This window comes from Ostreococcus tauri, assembly GCF_000214015.3.
Source record: "Ostreococcus tauri WGS project CAID00000000 data, contig chromosome 08, whole genome shotgun sequence".
In the NCBI taxonomy this organism is placed as follows: domain Eukaryota; kingdom Viridiplantae; phylum Chlorophyta; class Mamiellophyceae; order Mamiellales; family Bathycoccaceae; genus Ostreococcus; species Ostreococcus tauri.
In genome coordinates this window covers 185625-211695 of record NC_014433.2, presented here as the reverse complement: position 1 = coordinate 211695, position 26071 = coordinate 185625, and the positions used below count along the sequence as shown (strand labels likewise).

Genomic DNA, 26071 nt, shown 5'->3' with positions numbered 1-26071 from the left:
TCTTTGGCGACGCGTAGCTGGGCCATGTAAAACAGACAAGCTTGTCATGCGAAACGTCAATTCACGCCTCGTTTCACTTCGCGATCTCCGATGGGTCGCAACCGCGGCGACGATGTCAAAGTGTCAGTCTCAGTCAAGACCGTACCATGGCCCGACGACGTGCGATACCTCGAGGCTTTGGAATTCGACGAGTCGGTCCCCAAAGAGTTCGATCGATGCAGGGTTGGCTGGGAATGAGGCGCGGTTCGTGAACGATTTTAGGAATACGGCACTGCAAGCGAACGCGTGTAGGAAGTTGCATTTTGCATTTGCACCACTTAGTCGTCACTAGATGACTCCTCTTCACTAGATTGCTCGAGCCAATCCACGAACGGCTGCGCGAGTTTTAAGAACTTCTTATCCATCTCATCGGCCTCGGCTTTTTCTTCGGCCCACGCGAGAACGCTCTCTTCGCTGATGACGTCCATGTCATACAGCATGTGGAGAATTTTTGCGAATGACGGCACGCATACTGCGCCGCCCATGCCCTTGAACACGTCTTCCTCGGAGCAGAACTCCTCGAGCGTGAGCAAAGCTTCAACTTGATCGTCTTCACTTCGCAGGAAACGAGACAAGAGTGGCGCCCACTCCTTCAAGCGCGCGCGCAGACGCTTGAGCAGCTCCGGAGTGCTTGCCGGAGTGGCTTCCGGATACAACTTTATGTTCTCCTTAGACGTCTTGGCGTGAGCGGGAAGGGTCAAACCGACGATTGTCATCAACACGTATCGCGCAATGTCTGCAAATGTTCTGTTCTCTGCCATCTTCAAGCCTTGAAGTTCCACGACCGCGTTCTCTTGTGCGTATCCTTGCTTGACGCAGCGCAGAAACGTCTCCGTCACCTCGCGTTGGAACACGCCTTCGCGCTTCGTGTCCTCGTCGCCTTCGCTCTCCAAGTCGTCCATCATCGACGTATCTATCGTTTTCTGGACATATCCACGTTTTGACGCTTCTTCTGCACTCTCATACGAGTAATCGTGTAGTTCGCGCGGCGGCGTCGGGGCAATGTTTCGGAACCACTGCTCGTCACGAGGCACCCATGCATAACCTGCGCCTCCGCAGCCAACTGAAGAGGGATTCCAAATCGCGCTCGAGTCTACGTCAGTGCGCACTCGAGCTTTCTTGAGCGCGTTCTCGATCTCTTCTGCGCTGTGTTCACCCTTGACTTTGTCTCGTACGTGCTCGAGACTGGCAAAGTTCATATCCGTGGACGACACAGAATCATCCGAGTCGTAATCCTCCTCCTCGATCGCCGGTTGCGCATCGAGGGCGACTCGCGAGTGCGGTTTCACTGTGAATCCACTTCCGATGACTACGCCAGAGGCTAGGACGCATCCTGGGGAGACACACGCATACGCGTGAAGGACGACACCGTCTTGTAGGATGGAGCTGGTCACCGACGCATCGTCACCGATACGCGCGCCGTCGAACACGTACGCACCCTCAATCTTGACGTTATTACCGATGACGACATTCTTCCCGATCACACTGTGCACGACGCTCGATCCCGCGCCGACGCTCGATCCCGCGCCGATGAGACACCGTCGTCCAATCTTCGCCGTCTCGTGCACCGAGCATGTGGGGCTCAGGTAATTGTTCCCCCACTGATGAATGTACGTCTCCGGATTATGAGCCGGAACCACTCGCGTGTCAGGAACGTATGGGTACGACCAACGATTCAGAATATCTCGCGACACAGCGTCGTACGATCGCAAGTTTCTCACCCTCGCCGCATACGCGTCCTTCGAGATCTCATACGCATACAGTGTGTTCCCAAGTTCGCGCTCGTTCAGAGTGCCCACGATGAAATCCCGTCGAATGTGCTGATAATCAAAGTTATCGGTAAAGAGCATCAGAAACTCCGGCGCGCAAATGTCGATGTGACAATCCATCAAGTTCGTCCGCACCCGAATATTCTCAACCTCCCCGAACAACGACGCGTCCAGCGACGTTGCCGGCGTCCTTGATGCGCTCCCGTGATGCTCCTCGTAGTGAACGATCCTCTGCGTCTCTGAATCCATCGCGACGGTCAAATTGTTCTCCCCATACCGCGCCTCTCGTACGTCGGCTCCCGTCTCTCGCAGCAGCACTGTCATGATGGCCAACTTTTCCTTCTTCCTACGCTCACGATGTGTCCGCAACGCATCACTTAAATCGACGTTGGTCACGACATCTCCTGAAACCAACACAAAATCTCCTCGAATCACCCTGCGTTGTTCGATCAACCTCAGGGCCTCGCCAGCGCTCACGCACGCCGTCCCGCTCACGCACTGCGTGATCATCCCGCCTCGCCCTTCACCACCTCCGATCCTTCCGTCACGCGATTTCAAATATCGCTCGACGCTTTCGGAGCACGAACACGCGACGACGACGCACTCCTCGACCCCCTGCGTCGCCAACCACTCGAGACTGTACTCGAGCATGGGACACCCAGCCAGTGGCAACAAAACCTTCGCAACGTTACACGTCAACGGTTTCAGCGCATGACCGAAAGAATCGGCGAGGACGACCGCCTGTAAGGGGTGCTTCACGTCGATGTCCGCGTCGACGCGCGGCATCGCGCGCGCGCGTCGATGTGCGGACGCGTCGACGGAGGTTTTGACGCGTTCGGGACATGTGACATTTGTATCGAGTCATGACTGGTCCAGTAGTCTCTCTCGCGAGAAACGTCAGAGCGCGACGTCGCGCGATGGTCGACGGCGACGACGACGCGGCGACGCTGTACGACGATTTAGTCGACGCGCACGGCGACGACGCGAGGGTGGGCGATGATGGGATCGACGGACGATCGACGCGGGAGGCGATCGGGCGGATGAATGTCAAAGTTGCAGAGTTGGAGGAAAAACTTCGCGCGAGCGAGGGCGAGCGTGAGGCCCTGCGCGCGCGGTGTGAAAACTTGGAGCGGAACATGAGTTGCTTGTTTAACACGGCTATGTTGGAGGTGGAGCGGAAGGATAAGGAGATCGCGAGATTGCGCGAGGAACGCGAGTGACTGTTTGCGCGCGAGAGAGCGACGAAGACTCTCTGAACAAATGTGAAAATGTAGTACAATACTAGGCGCTAGCTCGGTGCGATCCGCGTTTTGAAGCGCACCTGTAGTTTTGGGCGTTGGTCGATGAATCGCATGGTGTTTGGGCCGCCCGGGGTGGAGCTCGGCGCCGAGACGACGCGCTCAAGGACGGAGAAGGACGCCTCATCGGCGACGCGCGCAAACACGGTGTGACGCGTTCCAAAGTGCGCTGCGGGACGCGCGCCGAGGTAAACGAACCAATCGGGACCCGGACCTTCGCCCGCCCATCCCACGTCGCCGCGTTCCATGAGTCTCGGCCCAGGCTCGGTAGCGGAGTTGGACGCGACGTCGTACGACCGCAGCGTCCCTTGCACCAAGAAACCCGGCTCTACGCGATAAATTTCGCACGATCCATCGCAAGAATTCGCATTCGACGCGAGCGCGCGCAGGAACTCCACGCTCGGTTCGTGCCAGGTCGGCTCTAACGTCAACGCGACGTCTCCGAAGCCCGCGACGGTTAACGTCACCGCGTCCGCGCTCGCCGCGGCGTCCGACTCCTTCAAAATCTCCCGCGCCTCCCGAGCGTAATCCTTATCGATCCGACCGCTCGTCCACGCGCAACGCACTCCCTCGCTCATCACCCTCGGTCGATCGCTCGCGCGTTCGACGCGCTTCAACCAACACGCGCCCGCCTCCGCGTCTCTCGCCCGCACCCACACGTTACACCCTCTCGTCTCCGCGCACGCCCGCGCGCACGCTCCCGCGCTCACCGTCTCGAACCCCATCCGCACCACCGCACCGTCGTACTCCACCCCCTCGCGCGCGTCCGCGCGTCCGCGCGGCTCGTCGCCGTCGCCGTCGCCGTCGCCGTCCCATCCGCGCCCCGCGCGTTCGTCCGCCATCCACCCCCCACCCACTTCCGAACGCGCCCACGCGCCCACGCGCGAGAGCCACGTCACGAGCGCCATCGTCATCGACGTCCCCAGAAGCGCGCGCGCGAGCCGCGCCCGTCGCCGCGCCGTCGTCATCGCGCCCGACCGAATGTCCACCGTCCGAATCCCACACCACCGTCCGCGCACCGCGCACCGCGCGACGGTCGCGCCGTCACGCGTCCCGGCGTCGACCGCGCGCGAAGTCGCCCGCGCCCGGGCGTCGGGCGCCCGGGCGTCGGGCGCGGCGTCGGGCGCGACGCGATGCGTCGAAAAGGGTCCGCGTGTGATAGGGGTGGGGGAAATTTTACCCGCAAGATGCAAGAGCAAAGTTGCGGGTGCACCTTGCGAGTGTTTCGGGGCGTCTCGCGCGAGAGATCAGGGGTGGGCGCTCGGCGGACCACGTCGTACGAGACGTCGAGCACCCATCGGTCGAACGTCGAGCACCTCGGGCGTCGCGCGTGGGATGCCCGTGGGAGACCGTCGCGAGTGCGTCCTGTTCGCCCACGCGTGGACATCGACGCGTGCGTCCAAAGGTGATTCGAAACGTGAAATGCGACACACATCGAAAGGTGTCGAAAGGTGACGCGCGAACGGCGTCGACCGGGTCGGCGTCGATCTCGGTCGATCCTGATTCCCCCCCCGGGCGTCGATCGCGTTCGGCGGCGGCGCGCGCGTGGACGACGCGACACCGCCGCGCGCGCGTTCGAGCGCGCGAAGAGACGGAGAATATGAACGATGTATCGCGCGTGATCGGGGCCGGGGGCGACGCGGGCGCGACGTACGAAGGACGCGCACGACGCCGGGGTGGATCACACGCGATCGTCGCGATCGTCGCGTGCGCGCTCGCGCTCGGCGCCGAACGCGCGAACGCCGCGGACGGCGTTTTTACGACTAAAAGTGATCTCGAAACTGCTCTCGATGCCTCCAGCAGTTCTTGCACCGGGAACTACACCGCGTGCACGCACGGGTCGACAAACGTCCCGATCGCGGACTGGGACGTGAGCGCGGTGACCGACATGGGGGGGCTGTTTATGCATGTCTATAAATTTGATGATTTCAACGCGAATATCTCCGCCTGGAACACCGCGAGCGTGAAAAACATGACGGCGATGTTCGCTGGCGCGTCCGCGTTCAACCAAGACATCGGCGCGTGGAACACCGCGAGCGTGACAAACATGACGGCGATGTTCAGTGACGCGTCCGCGTTCAACCAAAGCATCGGCGCGTGGAACACCGCGAGCGTGAAAAACATGACGGGGATGTTCACTGGCGCGTCCGCGTTCAACCAAGACATCTCCGCGTGGAACACCGCGAGCGTGAAAAACATGGCGGGGATGTTCCTTGCTGCGTATGCGTTCAACCAGGACATCGGCGCGTGGAACACCGCGAGCGTGACAGACATGGGAATGATGTTCACTGTCGCAGTCATGTTCAACCAAAGCATCGGCGCATGGAACACCGCGAGCGTGACAAACATGGAGGGGATGTTCTACGGCGCATTCACGTTCAACCAAGACATCGGCGCGTGGAACACCTCGAGCGTGACAAACATGGCGGGGATGTTCTCTGGCGACGGCTTTAGCGCGTCTTGGCCTCAGTCCGCGTTCAACCAAGACATCGGCGCGTGGAACACCGCGAGCGTGACAAACATGGCGGGGATGTTCTCTGGCGCGTCGGCGTTCAACCAAAGCATCGGCGCGTGGAACACCGCGAGCGTGACAAACATGGCGGGGATGTTCACTGGCGCGTCGGCGTTCAACCAAAGCATCGGCGCGTGGAACACCGCGAACGTGACGAGCATGGAAGATATGTTCACTGGCGCGTCGGCGTTCAACCAAAACATCTCTACCTGGAACACCGCGAGCATGACAAACATGTACGCGATGTTCCGGGATGCGGCGGCGTTCAACCAAGACATCTCCGCCTGGAACACCGCGAAAGTGAGACGCATGCACTCCGTGTTCCGAGATACGGCGACGTTCAACCAAGACATCTCCACCTGGAACACCACGAGCGTGACAACCATGTATGAGATGTTCAAAGGAGCGGCGGCATTCAACCAAGACATCTCCGCCTGGAACACCGCGAGCGTGACGAGCATGGAAGATATGTTCTCCAATGCGACGGCGTTCAACCAAAACATCTCTACCTGGAACACCGCGAGCGTGACGAGCATGGAAGATATGTTCTCCAATGCGACGGCGTTCAACCAAGACATCTCTACCTGGAACACGGCGAGCGTGACGAGCATGGGAGAGATGTTCTCCAATGCGACGGCGTTCAACCAAAACATCTCTACCTGGAACACCGCGAGCATGACAAACATGTACGCGATGTTCCGGGATGCGGCGGCGTTCAACCAAGACATCTCTACCTGGAACACCGCGAAAGTGAGAAGCATGCACTCCGTGTTCCGAGATACGGCGACGTTCAACCAAGACATCTCCACCTGGAACACCACGAGCGTGACAACCATGTATGAGATGTTCAAAGGAGCGGCGGCGTTCAACCAAGACATCTCCGCCTGGAACACCGCGAGCGTGACGAGCATGGAAGAGATGTTCTCCAATGCGACGGCGTTCAACCAAGACATCACGGGTTGGAACTCATCCAGCCTCTCGTCCTCTTCTGACATGTTCAATGGCGCGACAGCGTGGCTCGCTCGCTACGTGAAGTCTAACAGCAGCGATACCTCGGTCGACGGCCCTGCGAACACCTGGCGCATGATACCGAGTCCGCCGCCGCCGAGTCCACCGCCGCCGCCGAGTCCACCGCCGCCACCGAGTCCACCGCCGCCGCCGAGCCCGCCGCCACCGAGCGGGACGAGCCGTCTCACGCGTACTTTCACATCCGTCGCTCTCGTCGCGGGCTTTCTCATGCTTCATTAACGTACTCGAGGTACCGGTACCGACGCGCGCGCGAACGCCCTCGCGCGCGCGCCCCGTGCGGGATCGCGTCGACGCCGCGACCGACCGACCGCGACGCGCGTCACACCGAGCAATGTACGTCGCTCTTCACCGACCTCACGGTGCTTTACAATTTACACTTTACACTTTACACACACGTACCGGGACACGAAAATCGCACCCACGTCGGCACGCGCCGCACACGCCGTCCATGCGCGCGCGCGCGCGGTGGTCCACCGCGGTGCCGTCGACGCGGCCGCGCGCGCGGCGCACCGCGCGCACCGCGCGCGCGGTGGTGGACGACGACGCATCGCGCGTGGAGACGCTCGCGCGATGGTGCGCCGACCGCGGAACGTACGCGCGCGCGCTCCGCGTGGACCTCGATCAAGGCTCGGGACGGGGGCTGGAACTCTCCAGGGACGTTCGCGCGGGCGAGCGCGTGCTCGGGGCGTCGCTCACGAGCGGCATCGTGGACGAGGCGCGCGGACACCCGGAGCGGACGCGCGCGGCGATGGCGGAGGCGCCCTGGGGGGTGCGATTGGCGTGTCGGGTGCTGCAGGAACGGAAGAAGGGGGGGGCGAGCGCGTATGCGGCGTACGTGGCGACGCTTCCGGAACGCGTGGAGTCGTCGCCGGCGCTGTACGACGCGCGGGCGATCGAGGAGGTGCAGTATCCTCCGGCGATGACGGAGATTCGAGAGATGCGGCGCGCGACGCGGGAGTGGCACGAAAAGTTGCAGAAAACGGCGCCCGAGGCTTTGGGTGACGCGGTTTTCGATTACGATGCGTTCGTGGACGCGGTGAGCGTCGTGCACTCGCGGACGTACGGGATCGCGAGTGCGAACGATAACGCCGGTTTGTTTCGCGCGTTGTTACCGCTGGCCGATATGATCAATCACGGCGGGGACATCGTCACGGGTTTGACCAAGGACGAAGAGACGGGTGCGGTGACGAATGTGGAGACGACGGCGACGGACAACATCGCGTGGTCCGAGCTCGATGACGACGGCGTCGTGCACTTCGCGGCGACGCGCGACATCGCCGAAGGTGAAGCGGCGCTCATGTCGTACGGTGAGCGGAGCAATGATCACTTCCTCATCTATTACGGTTTCGCGCCGGATAACAACCCGCACGATGACTGCGTCCTCTTCAGCAACCTCGAGCACGCGTTGGCGTGGCACTCCGTGGCGCATCCCGAGCTTTGGGACGGACCCGACGCGGAGATTCGTGAGCGTGCCGCGAAGGCGGCGTACGAACGCGTGACAAAATCTCTCGAAGCGGAGGGTTCCGTTGACGCCAAACTCGCCGCGGCGGAACCTCGGTTGAAGACGCTCAGTTTCGGCCGCGTCGACGCGCGTCTCCTCAGCGCCTTTGCCGCGATTTTCGCCGGCACCGAAACTTCGGGAGATGCCGCGGGACCGGTTTGTGGCGATGAGCTCCGCTTCGCCCGCGCGGACGTCGCCGCGCGCTGCGAACAGCTTCTCGCGCAGATGCCGACGACGTTCGCCGAGGACCTCAGCGCGCTCCGAGCCGGCGAGTGCGTCGACGACGCCCAGCGCACGCGCTTCATCTACCGCGCGTGCAAGAAAAAAATCTTAGTCGACGCGCTCGAGATGTTCCGCATCGCGTGACGCGCACCATTTGTTAATACGAATCCGTGCGGCGCTCGACGCGTCCGCCGCCGCGACTCTAACAGAAATCTTTCTTCCCGCACACCCCGTCGCCCTCATGGCGCTCGTCGTCGCCTCGCCGTCGACGAGCGAATCCGTCCTCGACGCGTCATCCCTCTTACCCTTCCAACGCGCGATCGCGCGCGATGTGTTGGACAGAGACGGCGTCATCGTCATGGCGGAGGGACTCGGTGCGGCGTCGATAATCGCCGCGCTGTGCGCCGTCGACGACGCGCTGCTGCGCGAACGACCGCTCGGTGAACGCGGTCGCGTCACTTTGATCGTCGGCGCCACGGATGCGATCAAAGTGAGCGTGAAGGAGCGCGCGGAGGCGCTGTTCCCCGGGGCGCGACCGCCGTTGGAGCTCACGAGCGAGACGAGCGGCGACGCGCGGAGTAAGCGGTACGAGGATGGGTGCGTGGCGTTCGTGACGACGCGTATCGCGAGCGTGGATCTGTTGAGTGGAAGATTGGAGGCGAAGCGAGTGCGAGGGGTGATCGTGTGCAACGCGCATCGAGCGACGGAGGTCTCGGGAGAGGGGTTCGTCGTGCGGTTGTTTCGGGAAGGAAATCGAAGCGGATACGTGCGAGCGATCAGCGATAGACCGGGAGATTTGACGAGGGGGTTCAGTAGTGTAGAGCGATGCATGAAGGCGCTGATGTTGACGCGCGTGCACCTGTGGCCGCGTTTTCATTTGCGGGTGAAGGAGGATTTGGACGCGACGCCTCCAGAGGTGATCGAGCTCAGGCAACCGCTCAGTGAAAACGTCCTGATGATTCAGCAGGCGATAGTGAGCGTGATGGATTCATGCATGTCGGAGTTAAAGAAGAGTCGGTACATTGACACGAGTGATCTAACGCTCGAGAGTGGGCTGTTCAAGAGTTTCGATCTGATTTTGCAACGACAGCTTGACAAGGTGTGGAACGTCGTGCCCAAGCGCGTGAAACAAATCGTATACGATTTGAAAACCTTGCGCTTGCTCGCGGACGGACTCTTGAAGTACGATTCGGTGACATTTTTAAAGTATCTTCAGACGTTGCGCGCGAGCGAATCGCGGGAGGCCATGTGGTTATTCACCGAGGCTTCGCACGCAATTTTTGAGTATGCGAAAAAACGCGTGTACTTACTCAGACGCAAAGCCGCGGCGCAGCCGCCGAAAGGACTCGGCAAGCGCGCGCTCCCGACCCCAGTCTTGGGTTCCGATCTCGTCCCAGTCTTGGAGCCGATGCCGAAGTGGACGCTCGTGGAGGAAATTTTAGATGAAATAGACGAGGAGCGCAGGCAAGGAGGCGAGTTACTCGCCGTCGCCGCCTCGGAAACCGTTATCGACTTGACTTTTTCTCAGCCGTACGCGTCTCAGGAATTCAACGATGTAGACAAAACGCTGAAGTACAAGCAAGGTGCGACGCTGATAGTGTGCAAAGAAGAGCATGTCGTGCAGCAGCTGGAGTTTTGTATTCGATACGGCGCTGAGGCTTTGATGCGCGCGCACTGGACCGATTACCTGTGTAATCGAGGGGCGAATAACGTCGCCGCGCAGGTTGCAAAGCGCCGGGGTGGGGTTCGCACGAGGGGACGCGACGGTGGGCGTGGCAGGCGCAGCGGACGCGGCCAGCCACAACAACCGCAGCGCAGATTCTCCAAACTCGAAGCCATGCAGGCGCGAATAGAGGGACGCGAAGTCGAAGATCCCGCGCTCGATCTAGACGGAAGAACCGAGGAAAGCAGACTCCTCGCCACCGCCGCGGCTGAGGCGAAGAAGTCAATTATTTGTGAAAAGTCGAGAGAGGAGAAGAAGGCGCCGCAGCAAGTCGAAGTTAAACCTGAACACAAGGAGGAGGCGCTCGATCTCAATGACGACGAAGTCATCGTGATTGGCGAGACGCGCACGCGCTCCGTGGTGAAACGCGATACGGACAGTATTTTCGTGTACGCGCACGAAAGAAAACTTAACCTGCTGAATCGGATCCGGCCTTCGTTCGTGGTGATGTACGATCCTGACGCCGCGTTCATTCGCGAACTTGAGGTGTATCAGGCGCAACACCCAGAGGTGACCGTCAAGGTGTATTTCATGGTATACGACACGTCTCTGGAAGAACAGAAATACCTGGGGAGTATCAAGCGCGAGAGCGCGGCTTTTGAAAACTTAATCCGCACCAAGCAGCACATGGCTGTTCCTGCTGAACAAGAAGGATGGACCGATTCACCGAATCCGCTTCCACTGTCGCTACCGAGGTCGATCGCAAGACAAAGAATCGAGGAATCGCGCGAGGTTAGCACACGAAAAGGTGGTGGTACGCTCACGATTCGCTCGTCACTCGAAATCGTGGTCGATATGCGAGAGTTCATGTCCGCACTTCCGTGCGTTCTACACGCCGCCGGATTCAAGGTGCGACCGACAACGCTTGAAGTCGGAGACTATATTCTTACGCCGGACATTTGCGTCGAGCGCAAAGCAATTCCGGATTTGATTCAGTCCTTTGCCTCGGGACGATTGATATCGCAGGTGGAGGCGATGTGCAAGTATTACAAAACTCCGGTATTGCTAATTGAGTTTGACGGCGAAAAGGCGTTCGCGTTGAGCGCAGCCGCCGACTTGCCTCGCTTCCCCGGTCAGAACCACATTATCACAAAAATCAGTATGCTCGCCATTCAGTTTCCGAAGCTACGAATGATTTGGAGTCGGTCGATGCAGATGACGGCTGAAGTTTTCGCATCCCTCAAGGCGATCGAACCCGAGCCCGTGCTCGAGGTGGCGCAGAGAATTGGCGTCCCAGACGCCGACGGCGACGTGTACAAACTCGTGCAAGACGACCTGAATGATATGGCAGTTGATTTACTCCGCCGACTTCCCGGAATCACCGATAGAAACTATAGAAAAGTCATCGCAAAGGTTGAGAGCATAGAGAAGATGTGCGACCTGAGCGAGGAAGAACTCGCGGCGATACTCGAAGACGCAAGGCAGGCGAAGACGCTTCACACCTTCATCCACGCCCCGTTCGCGAAAGATTTCATCGACTGAACGAAATAGACTACGATTAGGAAAAAGCGCTGTAGTAGGAACGAAAAAATGAATCGATTGTTTTGATGTGCATTGTTACACCGGCAGTTCCTACAGCAAACGACGCCGTCGTCTAGGCGTCTTTTGACGAGATAACTCGCGCTCGTCGTCATTCAGCGGACGCTGCGTGCCGTCATTATACGCCACGTACGGCTCTTGCTCGGTGTCTCCGAGCGGGGTGACGTGCAAGGCATACCCGCCCTCCGGTCTCCGCGGTACTCGTCCCTTGCCGCGCGTCCTGATCAAACCCGGAGCCCGCTCGCCCATGTTGTACTCCAAACGATCAAAGAAGTCGCGTACCAATATACGCTCCTGCTGCTTAGCCAGCTCGCTCGCCTCGATGAACCGCTTCGGCTTTGCCGCGCGTCCGTGCTCGAACGCGCTCACCGTCTGAAAGTGAGGCATCGTCGGCGCATCGTACACGTGCCTCTCCCCGTTCCCAGCCTCCACCGTCCCAGCCGCTCGCTCCATCGCCGTCTCTGCGTCGTGAAAAAGCGTCTGGTTCTCTCGCACCGCCGCTTCCTCGCGTTTCTTCAGCGCCAGAATCGCCCCCACCCGCTGCTCCCGCACGCGATATTTACCCGCGAGCGCCTCAACCGTCCACGTCTCCGGATCCTCCGCGTTGAGCGCGTACATCTGCGTCTTCGCTCGATCGCTCAATCGCGCGTTATCTCCGTTCGTCCACCGTTCCGCCGTCTCCCCGAGCTCGGTAAGATCGTACAACCATCCCCAGGTCTCTCTCCGCGCGCCGCCGCTCTCGGCCACCTCGCGAGATCTTCTCGCGCTCGCGCTCATCCGTCTTCGCGCTTTTTCCTCCGGCGTCTCCACCGGTGCCTCATTCACACCCTCGCTCGTCGTCGTCGCGTCCTCGTTCGACGTCTCCGTCGCGAACGGACGCGCGCGCGCAAAGTTTACGATGCCGACGTTAGGGCTGGCGGCGTCGACGCGATCGGCGATTTCTTCGAGCGCGCTCGTTCGCGCCCCTCGCGCGCGTCTCGCGACGACGCGCGCGACGCGTCGCAACATCCACGCCGCGGTGCTCGAACGCGACGCGGTCGATCGTCGCGCGGGCGACGATGTGTCGCTCGACGCGTCGCGGTGGTGCGTTTAACGCATGAAAATCCAATCCATCGCCCCACATCGCGCGTCGCGTCGCCCATCCCGAGCGTCCGACGGGGGCTCGATCGACCCGTCGTCGCGCGCGCGCACCGTGCGTTCGTTCGCGATGTCGAACGACGACGATGCGGAGACGCAGGACGTCGATGAAGAATTTCTCGCGCTCGTGCGTCGCGCGCGAGCCGTCGCCGCGGTCGCCGCGGCGGACGTCGCGGACGCCGAACGCCTGAGCGAAGCGGAGGACAAATGGGGCCAAGCCATCACGCGGGACGGGCGGAAGTATTACTACGATAAGGAGAACAGGGCGACGGTGCAGTGGGAGCGACCGCGCGCGCTCAAGGGGACGCGCCGCGTCGTCGCGCGGGCGTACGAGACGCATAAACCGACGCTCCCGGCGCCGTGGAGGGAGCTCCCGAGCGAGACGGAGGGTAAGATTCCGTATTATTGGAACGTCGAGACGGGCGAGGTGCGATGGGAGCGTCCGAGGTGCGTCGGGGCGGTCGACGCGGTCGTCGCCTCGTGAGGTCGACGCGGGACGCGACGCCGCCGACGGTTCGAGCGGCGTCGACGATTGGCCTCGACATTCGTGTATCATCACTGTTCGATACCTAGCGCTTAGCCACGGCTTTAATCACGATTCTTCGTGGATGTCGTGCGCCCACGCGTCGTTCGCCCGTCCGTCGCGCGCGACTCGAGTCGCGTCGCCGCGCGCGGCGAGCGGCGCGGATAAGCCGGCTCCGCCCGTCGCGTGCCCACACACTTCGACGCGACGCCCTCGAATCACGCGCTGAAAATCACATCATCGACGCACGCGATGCAGACGCGCGTCGTGACCCACGCGACGCACCGCGTCGTCGACGCGCGCGCGCGCGGTGGACGAAACTCGATCGCGCCGAAGATCTCACCCACGATCTCCCGCGCGCTCGTCAAGACGCGCGCGGCGCCCAAGCTGCCCTTTGACCCTCGGGAGTACCGACGGGAGCTCGGGAAGAGCGATCAGTACTCGAGGAAGTTCCTGAACGATGATGAGGCGGCGACGAAGATGGCGAACGATGGGATCTCGTACAGCAAGAGCGGCTTGGTGGCGAAGATGAAGGATGAGGGGTTCGCGTACGTCAAGGATGGAATCACGTTTAAATTGGCGGATGCGTACGGGTTCTGCTGGGGCGTCGAACGTGCGGTGCAGATGGCGTACGAGGCGCGGAAGCAGTTCCCGGAGAGTAAGCTGTGGATCACGAACGAGATCATTCACAACCCGACGGTGAACGAACGCCTGAGCGACATGGGAGTGAACTTTATCGAGGAGAGCGAGAACGGGAAGGATTTCTCGGGCGTGCAGAGCGGCGAGGTCGTTATTCTGCCCGCGTTCGGGGCGAGCGTGCACGAGATGAAGTTCTTGGCCGACAGAGGGGCGAACATCGTGGACACGACGTGCCCGTGGGTGAGCAAGGTTTGGAACGCCGTGGACACGCACAAGCGCAAGGAGTTCACGTCAATCATTCACGGCAAGTACTCTCACGAGGAGACGGTCGCCACGGCGAGCTTCGCCACGACGTACTTGATCGTGAAGGACATGACGGAGGCAGAGTACGTTCGAGACTACATCATGAACGGCGGCGATAAGGCTGAGTTCATGGAGAAGTTTAAGAACGCCATGAGTGAAGGGTTCGACCCGGACGAGGACCTCAACGGCGTCGGCATTGCTAACCAAACCACGATGCTCAAGGGCGAGACCGAGGCGATCGGTAAGTTGTTCCAACAGACCATGATGGAGAAGTTTGGCGTTGAGAACGCCGACCAGCACTTCGTCGTCATGGACACCATCTGCGACGCGACACAGGAGCGCCAGGACGCCATGTACAAGCTCGTCGACGACAAGCCGGACATCATGCTCGTCGTCGGTGGCTTCAACTCCTCCAACACCTCTCACCTTCAAGAGATCGCCGAGGATAAGTCCATTCCGAGCTACTGGGTCGACACCGCCGAGCGCCTCGACCCGTCGAAGAACTCAATCACCCACAAGCTAGCCCACGGCGAGCTCGTCACCACGGACGCCTGGCTCCCGGCCTCCGACGTCGTCATCGGCATCACCAGCGGTGCCAGTACCCCGGACAAGGTGGTTGAAGACGTCATCGACGTCGTGTTCGCCACGAAGACCGCGCTCAAGTCCGCCGTCTCTCGTTAAGAGTGCGACCGTTCAATATAATAACAAAGACGCCCGCCGAACCCGAAAGAGCCTCCAGCCTGTCCCCAGCTGTCTCACGAAACGCGCCATTCTGTCTCGCGCGTTCTCGTTACGGCCACCACGCACGCGGCTTCAGGCTCCAGGGTCTGTACCCGCGCACACTCGCGATTGCACGCGCTCGAACGCGCAACGCACGCCTCTGACGTCTCACACGTAGCGAAAGACGCGTTCGGATTGATTATCACAGTTGGTGCACTCCAACGAAATCGTTCCAATGGCGCGTGCACACGACGAAGTAGTCGCCGAAGACTCCACAGAGGCACAGAGAATACGTGTAGCGCTTCGTCTGCGGGCGATCGCGTCTTACAGCGACCTAGTCGGGCGTGCATGTGAGATTACGTTGTTGGGCGACGCGTCGCCGTGCGCCTCGGGCGTTTTTCGTGGCGTCGACTCAGGCGAGGAGTGTTATCTGGTCGAGAGCTTGGAATCGGCGCTGGGAACGACAAAACGGGCGCGCGTACGAGTGCGCGAGGTGTCGTCGTTGAGGTTCGAGGCGGCGGTGAAGATGGCGACGCGTGAGGCGGCTGGCGGTTGAGCGGGTTCCGCAGAGAGAGAATATTAATATCGTTATTACGCGCGTGCTCGACGACGCTACCGACGCTCTGCGTGCGCCGTATTAAGCATTCAGAGCGCGTCGTCGCGCGAGCGAGCGCACACCCTTGTTGTTGTAATGTATCCAGCGCGGTTTTCCTACACTCGCTCGCTGTCCGCGACCCCATAATGGAACGTGAATGCCATCCATCGCTCGACGCGTTTGCTCGCACGACGGCGCATTGATCTCGTATACCGCTCAGAGGTCCGCCGATGCGCCGTCGTCGTCCAATCCTCCAACAGTGTTCGTGAACGGATTGTCAAACGATTGCTTTCAGCTCAAGGCGTGTGCGAGCGAGCGCGCCAAACGCGTGTGGACCATCGAGTTCGACTACCGCGGGCACGGCGAATCAGACGACCCTAAAGATTTATCCACGGTGACTGCATCGTCGTTCGCTCACGACGCGTGGGCGGTCGTGGATGATTTCTTTGACACGCTCGGCCACGTGGCGACTAGGACGGCCGTGGATGTGGTGGCCTATTCCTATGGAGTGCGAGTGGCGATGGAAATGATCCGTTTGCGACCGACGCGCGTGCGCTTGGTCGTTGCGGTGTTGGGATCGCCGGAGCGGATATTGGACGGTTTGTTGGGGCGTCGTGGGGCGCTGGTTGTTGGACGCGCAGCGGGCGCTGTCGGAACACAAACCGTGACGAGGATAATATTTTTTGCGTTACGGTTCGCCGCGACGTTTCCGTACGTCACATGGTCGCTGCTCAGGGTATTGGGATATCTGAATTCGTCCTATGGCGCGTTCAAACACTTTTTCGTACACTTGAGACGATTGCACGCGGAGACGTGGACACGCGTAGTGATGGACGCCTACGACTCAGGCGCGATGGATTTGTGGAGGAAGAAAAATCGTGCGTGGCGCATCGGATGCGTATGCGGTGATAGAGACTTTGCGGCGCCGCAGCGAGTGATGCGTTCGTGGGAGCAAGACGTGGACTATTACTGGATGTTGAAAGGAGTGGGGCATGACGGCCTGTGTTCTCACGGAGATGAAATTTTGACACTAATTCGCGAGTGTTTCGATCGTGCAGACGAATAAGACAGAAACCAAACGCAATAGAAGGGACTCGCATAGTTATATTCGACGTTCGTTGTACATTCTAGTCTACAAAACCTCGTGGCGATACTCGAGGAGCAATGCGTCGAGCGTCCCGCTGCGAATGGCGTTCTTCATATCTTTTCGATCCTTCGCGACGAGTGAGGCGGACGTACGGACCGGTCCCCATCGCGGACGACCCTTCTCGTGAACTACCGCGCACACCTTTCCATCACCGAGATTGTGCTGACCGAGCGTTTCGTTAACCATAGCTTCTGCGAGCGCGGCGTCCTCGATGGCTCGTGGATCGTTTTGTGCCGCGGTACGTACCATGGCGCGAAAACCGCTCGCGTCGTCCTCACTCAACCACGATGTCATTGCATCGATGTGATGACGAGCTTCGGACACGCCGTCGGCATCCAGAGCGTAGAACTCGGGTGCATGATTCGCCAGAATTTTCAGAGACATGAGACAGCGCGAGACCCGGTACGCATCGTCCGCCGATGAGCCATCCCGTTTCAGACGCTCCAACATCGCCGCGAGCGGACGAACCGCATTTGTCCTAGCTTTCTTGGCGTCGCGCAAGTCTTCTCGAACGAAGGTATAAAATATCGGAGGCTCGCACCAGCGTGATGCACGTCGCTGGAAATATAGCACTTCATCCATGAACGCGAGTGAAAGTCGTCGCTCCTCGCACATCACGCAATCTCTCACGGTGAGCACGCAGTGAATGACGTTTGGTGGCGATAGGAGAGGCGGACCACCGGCTTCGAGCGCGGCAACCCAGAGGACCGGGCACGGATCTATTCCTGACTCACACCTGGTGCCTTCAAACATCTTCGGCGACTCCAAGTCGAGCGGCGCCGTGGATGGCGCCGCCATCTCGCTTACCGTAGGATAGTAATGACTCGGCGTATCGAATATCCCTAAAGCGCAATTCCGCATTGTCTTGTTCATCTCCGCGTCCTGAGCGATCCAAGCGTAATCTCTTCGCTCAGCAAAGAAGAAGAGCTTCACCACCGGCTTCCCGGTTGGGCCAAGCAAGACGCCCTCTTGCAGCTCCCGCGTCTCCGGAAGTCCCACTTGACACACAAACTCACCGCAATCGTCTAAGTGCCACCACGTCATCGCTCCCTTCGCGCTCACGCGCGTCGCATCGTCGAGTAGCCGCCCAGGAACCTCCGGGCCGCCATCCGTGGCAAAAAATTCAGTCTCGGCGGGCCAACGCAGCTTTCTCGCCATCACCGGCACTCTCGTGTCCTCTCGATGAAACATCTGTAAATTCAGAGGCTTCTCACCGCGTAAGACCTCCCCGAAACTCTTCACAATTATCATGTCGCGATTACTCAGCACGTGCGTCCCAGGCGCACCCCAGCCGCCGACCATGGCGACTTTCCCTCGCTCGTCGAACGTACTCCAATCCGATGTCGTCGCCCACTCAATCGCATCTCGTCCACGTAACTCCGCGAAAACGTCTGATGCATACTCCTCGCTCGCGCATAGCGCCGGAACGCCCCGTTCGATGCATTTACGTTCGTCATTGGCGTTGTAACACACCGGGACGAGTTTGCACTTCAATCGCTCGCTCACGCCTCTCCCGACTTCGTTCAGGCCCCATCGCTCGAGCGCAGATTTCAAACAGATGGGAACGTTGGGAATGTCATCTATGACATTCGTGCGCGCGCGCTTGGTCATACGGTTACGACACGCGGGGATGTGACGCGAGAGGTGATGCTGGGGCGGTTGTTGTGAATTACACGCCGTCTCCGTCAGTTGACTGTTGCTCGCGCCTGAGCTTATTGCGACACTTCTGCAGGCGACTACCTATCTGATCTCGTGAAGCATGGATGTCGTATTCATCGCGGAGGATCTTGCCGATGTCCCCACTCGTCGCCTTGAACATGCCGCCGAGTTGCTCGGCGGCTTTGTCGAACGCCTTGGCGCGCTCACTAGTCCAGACTTTACCCCCCTCGGTGCGAGATAAGAGTGCTTGCCGCTCTTCGATGCGTTCTTGCAAGCCCTCTACGGTCTGGTCCAGATCGGAGAGCTTGGATTTCTTCGACGCTGGCGGCGCAGCGGTCGTTGACGGCGAGCGAATGACGGCTACCGTTTTCACACTTGCTACGAATTTCTCCAGGTCCTTCTCCTCAGCCATGCCGCCAGCTTTTTCCACGGGCTCACCGAGGAGTAATGAACGTAGAAGACCTCGGATGTACGAACCCATGACGCGCACCTCAAGACATCGCTCTGACGCCGCACAGTCGCACCCATCCATGGCGTGTCGAAGGCAGCGCACCGCGGTGGGCAGGCACTTGCATCGAACGACAGAGAGAAACGGAATCGCTTTGCAGCGAATACAGCACGCGTCGTCGTCTTCATTAGGGAGCGCGACCACTTCCATCTTTAAACCGCGTCGAACGAGCGAAGAGCGATAAATCTCTTCATCACTCACGATCGATTCGAGTTCCTTGCACAGCGTCGCGATGACTGTGCCCATGACTTTACTCTTCAGGAGCAAACCCTTCGCATTCAGGACCTCAGCGAAGGTTTCGGCTGCTCTGGCGAGCAGTCGATGATGTGCGAACACAGCGTTACGCTTGAAAGAACCAGTGCTGTAAACGTCGATAGCGCGACGACCATGATCGAGCCAGTTGGCGTGTCCGAAGTTCACCGCCTCGGCGACGTTAAAGCCATGCGAGAAACCAGCGTGGTACGCGCGTGGAAACGTCACGATAAACTCACCCGGGTGCTGCACCGTGTGCACCACCTTGACACCGTGGTCGATCAAAATTCCCGGAGGAACCATAGTGACGATCTGGTGCAAGATGTCGGGCGCTTGCTGGAACAAACGAGGCACCGTCGCCCTGGCACAATTCTCAAACGCCTCTGCGTCGCTCCCAGGGACCCCGTACCACGTCTTCGACGCACCCGTGTGTAAGTAGTTCACCGAGCATAAGAAGTGATCCTCAACATGCCAACAAAACGTCGCAAAGAGCATCCCCAGGTACAACCACGGTTTGGTGAGCCCGGGGATGTCGTGCTCAATAACTCGCAACAGGTTGAGCGGGTGCGAATACAAATGTTCAAAGTCCCACGGATGCCGCTCACCGTGGGCATCGACGCCAAAGCCGGTGCCGAACTCCTTTGTGTCAAGATCGTTCCCGTATTCCACCGCCGCCTTCTCCTCCTGCGTCTCCACCATGTTCCAAAACGCCCGCTCGACTGAGTTCACGTCGCACGCGTCGAAATCTGCCCGACCCTCCGCCCACTCCTTCTCGAACGCCATCGCCATCGCCTTGTACCCACTTTTCGTGTACGACTTTCCGAACTGAAATAATCGCCCCTCACTGAGTTTGTGCACGTTTTGCAGCTTCGTCTCGAACGTCGACACGTCTTTTCTCCACACATCTTCGTTCCACGTCGGCTTCGCACCGCGTGGCGGGATCACCTTACATATCCCCGTTCGCCGCACCAGCGGCTCAATCTTCGTCAGGTACACGATAGGATCAGCAAACTCCTCCAAGGTAGGCGTGAATACGCGCGCATCTTCGATCGCAGCGTCGACCGTTCGTGTGCGCCTCGCGGCCTGCTCGTTGGAGGACCGTCTGCGCGTCAGTCACTCAGTACACTTTATTTCGCGTTTGACGGGCGCTTCCAGTCCAGTCACGATATCGAGATGCCTGACGCGTACGTACGCTCTGTGACGTCGACGGACGCTCGTGGTTCGCATTTCGCGTCGTCGGGGCGCTCATGACGATTCGCTCGCGCGTCGCGAAATGTGGACTCGGACGCGAGCGGCGAGGGCGTTCGAACGCGCGTTCGATTATTCTTTACAACGTTTGTAGAGTCGTTCGCCCACGCTCGAACGAGCCTGAGCACAAAAGCGTGAGCGCCTTCTATGGGCGAATTCCGCCGACGTACGCAACGATGACGATCGCCAACACTCCCAAGATGACGTTTGCGAAAATGTTCGATTCCATCGGCTTATCCGGTAACCCACCGAGCCCAACGCTCTCGTTCATCAATTTCTTCCGCATTTCTGGCGATATTCCCCCGGGCTTACGCTCCGTCGGCGTCTTCGGCTTCGGCGCCTCTCGCGCTTCCGTCTCTTTCGGGAGCACCGCGTCCAGGGCGCTCATAGAGCTCGCCGCACCCCCGGTCTGCGCGCCCGAGCCCTTCGCAGACCGCCAAGCATCGATCCACCGCTGCGCGTTCGCCGCGTTCTCGTCCGCGGACGACGAAGACGCGCCTTGAGCGCTCGTCGCACCAGAGCTCGACGTCCACGCGTCGATCCATCGCTGCGCATCCTTCGCGTTCGCCTCCGCGTTCGACGCGTGCACGGCGCGAGGTCCGCGCGCTTGCCGACGGTTCACCGCGCGCGGTGCGAGCGCGCTCGACCTGAGCGCGACGCGAGCGCGCAGCATCGTCGTCGATCTCTGCCGAGGCGCGCCCGCGCGCTGACGCGGCCGTGACGGCTGCGTTTACGTATTGTAAAGAGTTTTAGACCATGATATACGATGCACCGACACGCTGGTTTCACACGCGTACAGTATGACGCCGACCAGAATCTCGACCGAAACGCGTGGACGATCGATCGCGCGCGATCGGCATCGGCACGACATCACGCGCGTTCTCCACGGAACGCGACCGCACGACGGACCCGTCGAGGACACTACACGGTACACGCAATGGGCATCGATGATCACGACACGTTCAGCGGGCTGACGCAGCTCCACAAAGCGGCAGCGGAGGGCGATTTGAAGAAGGTCATCGAGTGCCTCGACTCTGGGGCGGACATTTCGATTCGCGCGTGCGGAGAGGTGCGTCGCGGTTCGCGACCGCGTTTGAAGGATGGTGGACGATCGAGATAACGTTTTTGACCGTTCCGTCGCGTCAAAGCGACGGTGGGCGCGTCGGAAACGCATCGACGAAGACGATCTTTCAACCTGCGCGGTCGTTAGGTATTACGCACACGTGGCGTTGGCGAAAAGGTTGACTCAGAGGACTGACTCGGTGATTGTATGGGGTTTTCATGAATTTGCAGAGTAACGCCGGGAAGACGGCGGCGATGTTCGCGGCGTCCGGTGGACACGTGGACGTCTTGAAGGCTATGCAGCGGGGGTCGTCTCTCCTGGATCTGCAGAGCGCGGATGGGGGGACGCCGGCGATGAGCGCGGCGGCGCACTCGTACGGCGACGTCTTGCAGTACTTGATCGAAAAGAAGGTCAACTTGAACGCGCAGGACGAAGATGGGTGGACGGCGCTCATGTACGCGGTGTGCGCTGGGAACGTGAATAACGTTGCAAGACTTGTCGCTGCTGGCGCTGACACGAAGATTAAGAACAATGATGGAGAAACCGCGATCCAACTTGCCGACGGTAAGCACAAGGAAAAACTGCTCGAGGCGCTCGGTGGGAAGTTGGCGCCGATCAATGAGGGTAAGAAGAAGGGTTGCTGCGTGATGTGAGCGCGCAGAACTCATAATACGTGCCTAACGACCGACTGGAGTGGTTCTCACCGTTGATTTTAACGAACATACCGCACATGTTGTATGCGCCTCTCCGAAGCGGCGCGTTCTCATTTTACGACTCCGATTCACTCATCATCACAACTAATTGCTAATCATCCTAATGCACGCCGAGGCGCGAGAGAAAATGTTGACTCTGGGTCTGGTTGTCGCTCGTGCACGACGGGCTCATCGCGCGACCTGAACAGCTGGGACATGCCAAAGTCTTCTTTTGCCTCCGCGTCGTCGGTCCTCGACTCCACCTCCGGCAACGCGGCGGGTATTCGTTCCGCGCGACCAGCGGCTGCGGTATCCGTCGGTTCTTCTGATTTGTCACCGCGTACCTCCGCGTCTTGCTTCGTCATCGTCTTCAGCATCTGAGCCGAATTCGCTGTGTCCGCAATCAAGCCGTGCGACAGAATCGACACCTGCGACTGCCTGAGCACATCTGAGGCGTCAGCCGTCCCGTCGACGTCTTTTCCTCGTCGACGCCGCTCAACGATTAGACCTGGAGACGTTTCGACCCGCTCGACAGATCTATCTACGTAATCCTCCTCGTCCTCCAACGGGTTCGCACCGACTCCAGCCACTCTGTGCGCGCCCTCGACCCAGCGCTCTACATCGCCCTTGGCGTTTCGTCTCGCATCTCGCTTCAGTTTTTCTAACTCGCGCTCGTGTCGACGCCAAGCCTTGGGTGAAATCGTGCGGACACGCGGGTCATTCCACTCTATGTCGAAATTCTCGCTCGTCGACGCGTCTTCTCCATCAACGCGAGAGATCCCTGCTTCGGCAATCTCGTCCGAGTCGTCTCCGTACGCATCGTTCCAATCGTCTGTGTCTTTTACCTCCCGCGCGGGCGATCCAAACGCAGGTCGTGTCGTTTGGGTCGTCGATACCGTCACGTTGGACGCGTTCGATGACTCGTTCGTCGACAACGACGCGTTCTGAGACTCCGCGGGCCAAATCCCGGAGACGTGTTCCCTCACGTCGCCGAACAGCATTCCGACGGCAACGATGAGCACGACGACCAACAATACGAGTACGATCCAACACCTTCTCTGCGTCGCCCTTAATTCCGCCGCTCGAGCCTTGACCTCGTCCTTGTGCTTCCTCCGCTCCTCGCGTTTCTTCCGGCGCGCGGCTCGCTCGACGTCCGCCTCATCCAACTCATCCTCCTCCGACGCGTCGATCAGCGGCTGTCGCTCCCCCCCCAACGCTGCCATCGCCGCTAAATGATCACCCACGCGTTTCTTAAATAAGTTTGGATTGAATCGTTTCTCAGCCTTCGCGTCCGTCGCGCCATCCACCGCCGTCCCGTAGTGCGTATCTGGATCATCCCTGGGCGTCCGCTCGCTCTCCTGCGAGTTTCTCCGATTTCCACCCCCCAGGAGCTTCGTCAACGAGTGCTGTCTGAATCCTGAGCTCGTTTGCGACGGCGATGGCGACGGGCCGTCGTCCGTCTTCGGCGTCTCGACGTCAACACCCTTTTTGCAGCACTTCGAACACCCTTTCGCCATTTCTAGTCAGCGACGGCGCTCGCGACGGTGCTTCGGCGTGAGTCTCGGCGCGTTCAGGTCATCGCGATTGTTTGCGCGCGCGTACTCGACGGTGGGCTCGATGGCCGATCGACGCGCCGAGTAGTGCGGGAAACTTGCAGCTTGGGCGTGAGAGTGGTCCGAGACACGAGCGCGGGAGCGCGCGGCTTGTACATCGCAAACGTACTTTACATGGCTAATTTCTAGGTCTACTTGTCGTCATCGTCCGAAGAAAATTCGTCGACGTCGAGTTTGAAGTTTTTGGGGAGGACATCGTCCTCGGCTTGGTCGTCGTCGCCGGATTCGGCGGCGTTTTCGGCGTTCGACGGCGCCTTCGCCAACGCGCTCTTTCGCTCGCGATACAGCTCCTCAATCTCGAGCGAAGCATCGTAGTAGTCGACTGGGAATAGGAAGTCCTCACCGACGGGTACGCCGCCGTGAAAATCGGCGAAGACGCGCTCGCATGCACATCGCGCGTCGCCCGCTTGCACAGCAAGCTCAACCGCTACGCGACCGTCAAACGAGAGCTCGCCGAACCAATCCTTGGAGCTGGAGGCGCTTCGGAATTCGTCCACGTTGGAGCCAACGAAGGGACACGCGCGCCCATTTTCCGATTTCTTACCCAGAGACTCGCAGTTGTGCGGAGTGTAATCCTTCATCGCGCCCTCCAAACCGTAGTGGTGACGAATCGAGTACGTGTGCTCCTTTTGATACGCGGCCATGCGACCGCGCGGAAAGACGCCACGCCGCCAAAACTCGAGCGTCTCGCCCACTTCGAAACCGATTCCCTTGAGGAAGAGATTGAGCCGAAACCTGTCTGCATACTTCAGGTGCGCGTCGCGACGCAAAGCGCTCAACTGATCCCGCATACACGGCGGATACGGACGCGTCTGCACCTTCGTGGCCGCGGGATGAGCCGCCGCAAGAGCGCGCTTCAAATCCTCGCCGGATCGATGCACTTCGGCGTCTTCACCGACGTCATCGGCCTCGACGGCGATCGCCACCTGCGCCGCGCCACCCACGCGCACCGCTCGTCGCCGCGCCCGTCGCCGCTTCGCAAGGCTCACACCCCCGCGCGCGTCGACGCGGGGCAAGTCCTCGACCGCCGGCTGCCACGTCCGTATCGCCCGCAGAGCGTTCGAGCGACACCTCGGATCGAACGCGCGCGGCGCGTCCCCCGCGGACACCCACGCGCGCAGTTTTCTAAACACCCTCTCGCAGTCCCTTCGCACCTCTCGCTCGACGCGCTCCGCGTAGCACTCCGCCAAAGCTTCCTTCGGCACCTTCGCGTAGCCGTCTCGCACCTCCAACGCCACGCGTCGCCCCGTCGCCGTCGTCGCCAGTTCGAACGGCATCCACGTCGAACCGTCCGAATCCCATTCGAAACCGTCACCCCCCTCTCCCGACCCATCCTCCACCAGCATTCGCCGCGCGTCCAATCCACCGCACTTCACCCTGTACAGCGCCAACCGCCGCTCCGCCGTGGCCAACCACTCGACGCCGTACTCCCAGAACCGCAGCTCGCCCGCCGTCTCCAATCCGCAAAACGCCATTCGCGTCGCCGCCGCCGACGCGCGCTCGGACGTGCCATCGCGAGCGAACAGATCGCGCACGTACGGCGCGAGCGACGCTTTGAGCTCGAGATCGGGATCGACGCCGTCGCGGGCGCGGTGATTCACCACCGCGTGCTGCGCCGCGTGCAGGGCGCGGAGGCGCGCGCGCGCGCGCGCGACCACGTCGTCGACGTCGAGCTCGTCCACCATCCTCCGCGCGCGCGGGCGATCGCGGACGGGCGCGCGCGGACGTCGTCGCGTCGCGGACCCGTCGCGCGCCCCGGACGGTGGCGCGCGGCGAGGACGGGACGGCGTCGGTGGCGTGGCATCGACCTCGGCCCGGTCGCCCACACGACGGCATCGACCTCGAACTGGTCGCGCTCGGTCGGGTGAAATCTGCATCACCATCGACATCACCACCCGACACGTGGTGATTTGAATCACCTTCACCACCGTTCGATGGTGATTTCACCTTTCGAGCGCGCGCGACCGGTGTCGACGCGACGTGCTAGGGTTCGACCGGTGACACAATTTACTTATCATCGCCGTATGTCCTCGACATCGGTGCCGACATGTCGTAGTATCAGTCACGTGATGCCTATCACTGTCACTATCAGCGACGAATACGCTTGACGTACACGCACTGTGAAATCACGATCTCAAGCACCACACGGTGCGTTGAAATCACGAGCACGACCCATTGAAGGTGATGTGTTCCCCAACCTCGCGCACGCGAGACGTGGTGTGGATAAACCGCGACGGCCCCATCGGGTGACGACGACGCCGCCGCACGACGGGACGCGCGGACGGATGCGCGCGCGCGCGACGCCCCGCGTCGCGCCCGTGAGAGGCGCGCTGGACGGCG

The 26071-nt window shown here is 60.4% G+C and overlaps 17 protein-coding genes across 17 annotated transcripts; 9 read left to right on the top strand and 8 right to left on the bottom strand.

Moving 5' to 3' along the window:
* Nucleotides 1–317: 317 nt before the first annotated feature.
* OT_ostta08g01270 (MIF4-like, type 1/2/3) lies at nucleotides 318–2594 on the bottom strand (the record flags this gene model as incomplete). The annotated part of the gene is made up of 1 exon (XM_003080644.2): nucleotides 318–2594. The coding sequence occupies one exon, from the start codon at nucleotides 2592–2594 to the stop codon at nucleotides 318–320; it is 2277 nt and encodes a 758-aa protein (XP_003080692.2).
* A 131-nt stretch (nucleotides 2595–2725) lies between these two features.
* OT_ostta08g01260 (unnamed product) lies at nucleotides 2726–3028 on the top strand (the record flags this gene model as incomplete). Its single annotated transcript, XM_022983528.1, has 1 exon — nucleotides 2726–3028. The coding sequence occupies one exon, from the start codon at nucleotides 2726–2728 to the stop codon at nucleotides 3026–3028; it is 303 nt and encodes a 100-aa protein (XP_022840939.1).
* Nucleotides 3029–3096: 68 nt separating this feature from the next.
* Nucleotides 3097–4014, bottom strand: OT_ostta08g01250 (Cyclophilin-like peptidyl-prolyl cis-trans isomerase domain; the record flags this gene model as incomplete). The annotated part of the gene is made up of 1 exon (XM_022983527.1): nucleotides 3097–4014. The coding sequence occupies one exon, from the start codon at nucleotides 4012–4014 to the stop codon at nucleotides 3097–3099; it is 918 nt and encodes a 305-aa protein (XP_022840938.1).
* A 692-nt stretch (nucleotides 4015–4706) lies between these two features.
* On the top strand, nucleotides 4707–6866 carry OT_ostta08g01240 (Bacterial surface protein 26-residue repeat; the record flags this gene model as incomplete). Its single annotated transcript, XM_003080642.2, has 1 exon — nucleotides 4707–6866. The coding sequence occupies one exon, from the start codon at nucleotides 4707–4709 to the stop codon at nucleotides 6864–6866; it is 2160 nt and encodes a 719-aa protein (XP_003080690.2).
* A 112-nt stretch (nucleotides 6867–6978) lies between these two features.
* OT_ostta08g01220 (Rubisco LS methyltransferase, substrate-binding domain) lies at nucleotides 6979–8514 on the top strand (the record flags this gene model as incomplete). The annotated part of the gene is made up of 1 exon (XM_003080641.2): nucleotides 6979–8514. One exon carries the CDS (start codon nucleotides 6979–6981, stop codon nucleotides 8512–8514), a length of 1536 nt encoding a protein of 511 aa, XP_003080689.2.
* A 97-nt stretch (nucleotides 8515–8611) lies between these two features.
* OT_ostta08g01210 (Restriction endonuclease type II-like) lies at nucleotides 8612–11575 on the top strand (the record flags this gene model as incomplete). The annotated part of the gene is made up of 1 exon (XM_003080640.1): nucleotides 8612–11575. One exon carries the CDS (start codon nucleotides 8612–8614, stop codon nucleotides 11573–11575), a length of 2964 nt encoding a protein of 987 aa, XP_003080688.1.
* A 90-nt stretch (nucleotides 11576–11665) lies between these two features.
* Nucleotides 11666–12640, bottom strand: OT_ostta08g01200 (Ribosomal protein S35, mitochondrial; the record flags this gene model as incomplete). The annotated part of the gene is made up of 1 exon (XM_003080639.1): nucleotides 11666–12640. One exon carries the CDS (start codon nucleotides 12638–12640, stop codon nucleotides 11666–11668), a length of 975 nt encoding a protein of 324 aa, XP_003080687.1.
* Nucleotides 12641–12839: 199 nt separating this feature from the next.
* OT_ostta08g01190 (WW domain) lies at nucleotides 12840–13253 on the top strand (the record flags this gene model as incomplete). Its single annotated transcript, XM_022983525.1, has 1 exon — nucleotides 12840–13253. One exon carries the CDS (start codon nucleotides 12840–12842, stop codon nucleotides 13251–13253), a length of 414 nt encoding a protein of 137 aa, XP_022840937.1.
* A 291-nt stretch (nucleotides 13254–13544) lies between these two features.
* On the top strand, nucleotides 13545–14915 carry OT_ostta08g01180 (LytB protein; the record flags this gene model as incomplete). The annotated part of the gene is made up of 1 exon (XM_003080637.1): nucleotides 13545–14915. The coding sequence occupies one exon, from the start codon at nucleotides 13545–13547 to the stop codon at nucleotides 14913–14915; it is 1371 nt and encodes a 456-aa protein (XP_003080685.1).
* Nucleotides 14916–15189: 274 nt separating this feature from the next.
* On the top strand, nucleotides 15190–15510 carry OT_ostta08g01170 (SMN complex, gem-associated protein 7; the record flags this gene model as incomplete). The annotated part of the gene is made up of 1 exon (XM_003080636.1): nucleotides 15190–15510. The coding sequence occupies one exon, from the start codon at nucleotides 15190–15192 to the stop codon at nucleotides 15508–15510; it is 321 nt and encodes a 106-aa protein (XP_003080684.1).
* A 196-nt stretch (nucleotides 15511–15706) lies between these two features.
* OT_ostta08g01160 (unnamed product) lies at nucleotides 15707–16615 on the top strand (the record flags this gene model as incomplete). The annotated part of the gene is made up of 1 exon (XM_003080635.1): nucleotides 15707–16615. The coding sequence occupies one exon, from the start codon at nucleotides 15707–15709 to the stop codon at nucleotides 16613–16615; it is 909 nt and encodes a 302-aa protein (XP_003080683.1).
* Nucleotides 16616–16681: 66 nt separating this feature from the next.
* OT_ostta08g01155 (hypothetical protein) lies at nucleotides 16682–18307 on the bottom strand (the record flags this gene model as incomplete). The annotated part of the gene is made up of 1 exon (XM_003080634.2): nucleotides 16682–18307. One exon carries the CDS (start codon nucleotides 18305–18307, stop codon nucleotides 16682–16684), a length of 1626 nt encoding a protein of 541 aa, XP_003080682.2.
* Nucleotides 18308–18365: 58 nt separating this feature from the next.
* OT_ostta08g01150 (Transcription factor jumonji, JmjN) lies at nucleotides 18366–20364 on the bottom strand (the record flags this gene model as incomplete). The annotated part of the gene is made up of 2 exons (XM_022983524.1): nucleotides 18366–20198; nucleotides 20308–20364. The coding sequence occupies 2 exons, from the start codon at nucleotides 20362–20364 to the stop codon at nucleotides 18366–18368; spliced, it is 1890 nt and encodes a 629-aa protein (XP_022840936.1).
* A 144-nt stretch (nucleotides 20365–20508) lies between these two features.
* OT_ostta08g01140 (unnamed product) lies at nucleotides 20509–21036 on the bottom strand (the record flags this gene model as incomplete). Its single annotated transcript, XM_022983523.1, has 1 exon — nucleotides 20509–21036. One exon carries the CDS (start codon nucleotides 21034–21036, stop codon nucleotides 20509–20511), a length of 528 nt encoding a protein of 175 aa, XP_022840935.1.
* A 264-nt stretch (nucleotides 21037–21300) lies between these two features.
* OT_ostta08g01130 (Ankyrin repeat) lies at nucleotides 21301–22079 on the top strand (the record flags this gene model as incomplete). The annotated part of the gene is made up of 2 exons (XM_022983522.1): nucleotides 21301–21432; nucleotides 21657–22079. The coding sequence occupies 2 exons, from the start codon at nucleotides 21301–21303 to the stop codon at nucleotides 22077–22079; spliced, it is 555 nt and encodes a 184-aa protein (XP_022840934.1).
* Nucleotides 22080–22234: 155 nt separating this feature from the next.
* Nucleotides 22235–23635, bottom strand: OT_ostta08g01120 (unnamed product; the record flags this gene model as incomplete). The annotated part of the gene is made up of 1 exon (XM_003080629.2): nucleotides 22235–23635. One exon carries the CDS (start codon nucleotides 23633–23635, stop codon nucleotides 22235–22237), a length of 1401 nt encoding a protein of 466 aa, XP_003080677.2.
* Nucleotides 23636–23862: 227 nt separating this feature from the next.
* On the bottom strand, nucleotides 23863–25416 carry OT_ostta08g01110 (DNA primase large subunit, eukaryotic/archaeal; the record flags this gene model as incomplete). Its single annotated transcript, XM_003080628.2, has 1 exon — nucleotides 23863–25416. One exon carries the CDS (start codon nucleotides 25414–25416, stop codon nucleotides 23863–23865), a length of 1554 nt encoding a protein of 517 aa, XP_003080676.2.
* Between the last annotated feature and the right edge of the window lie 655 nt (nucleotides 25417–26071).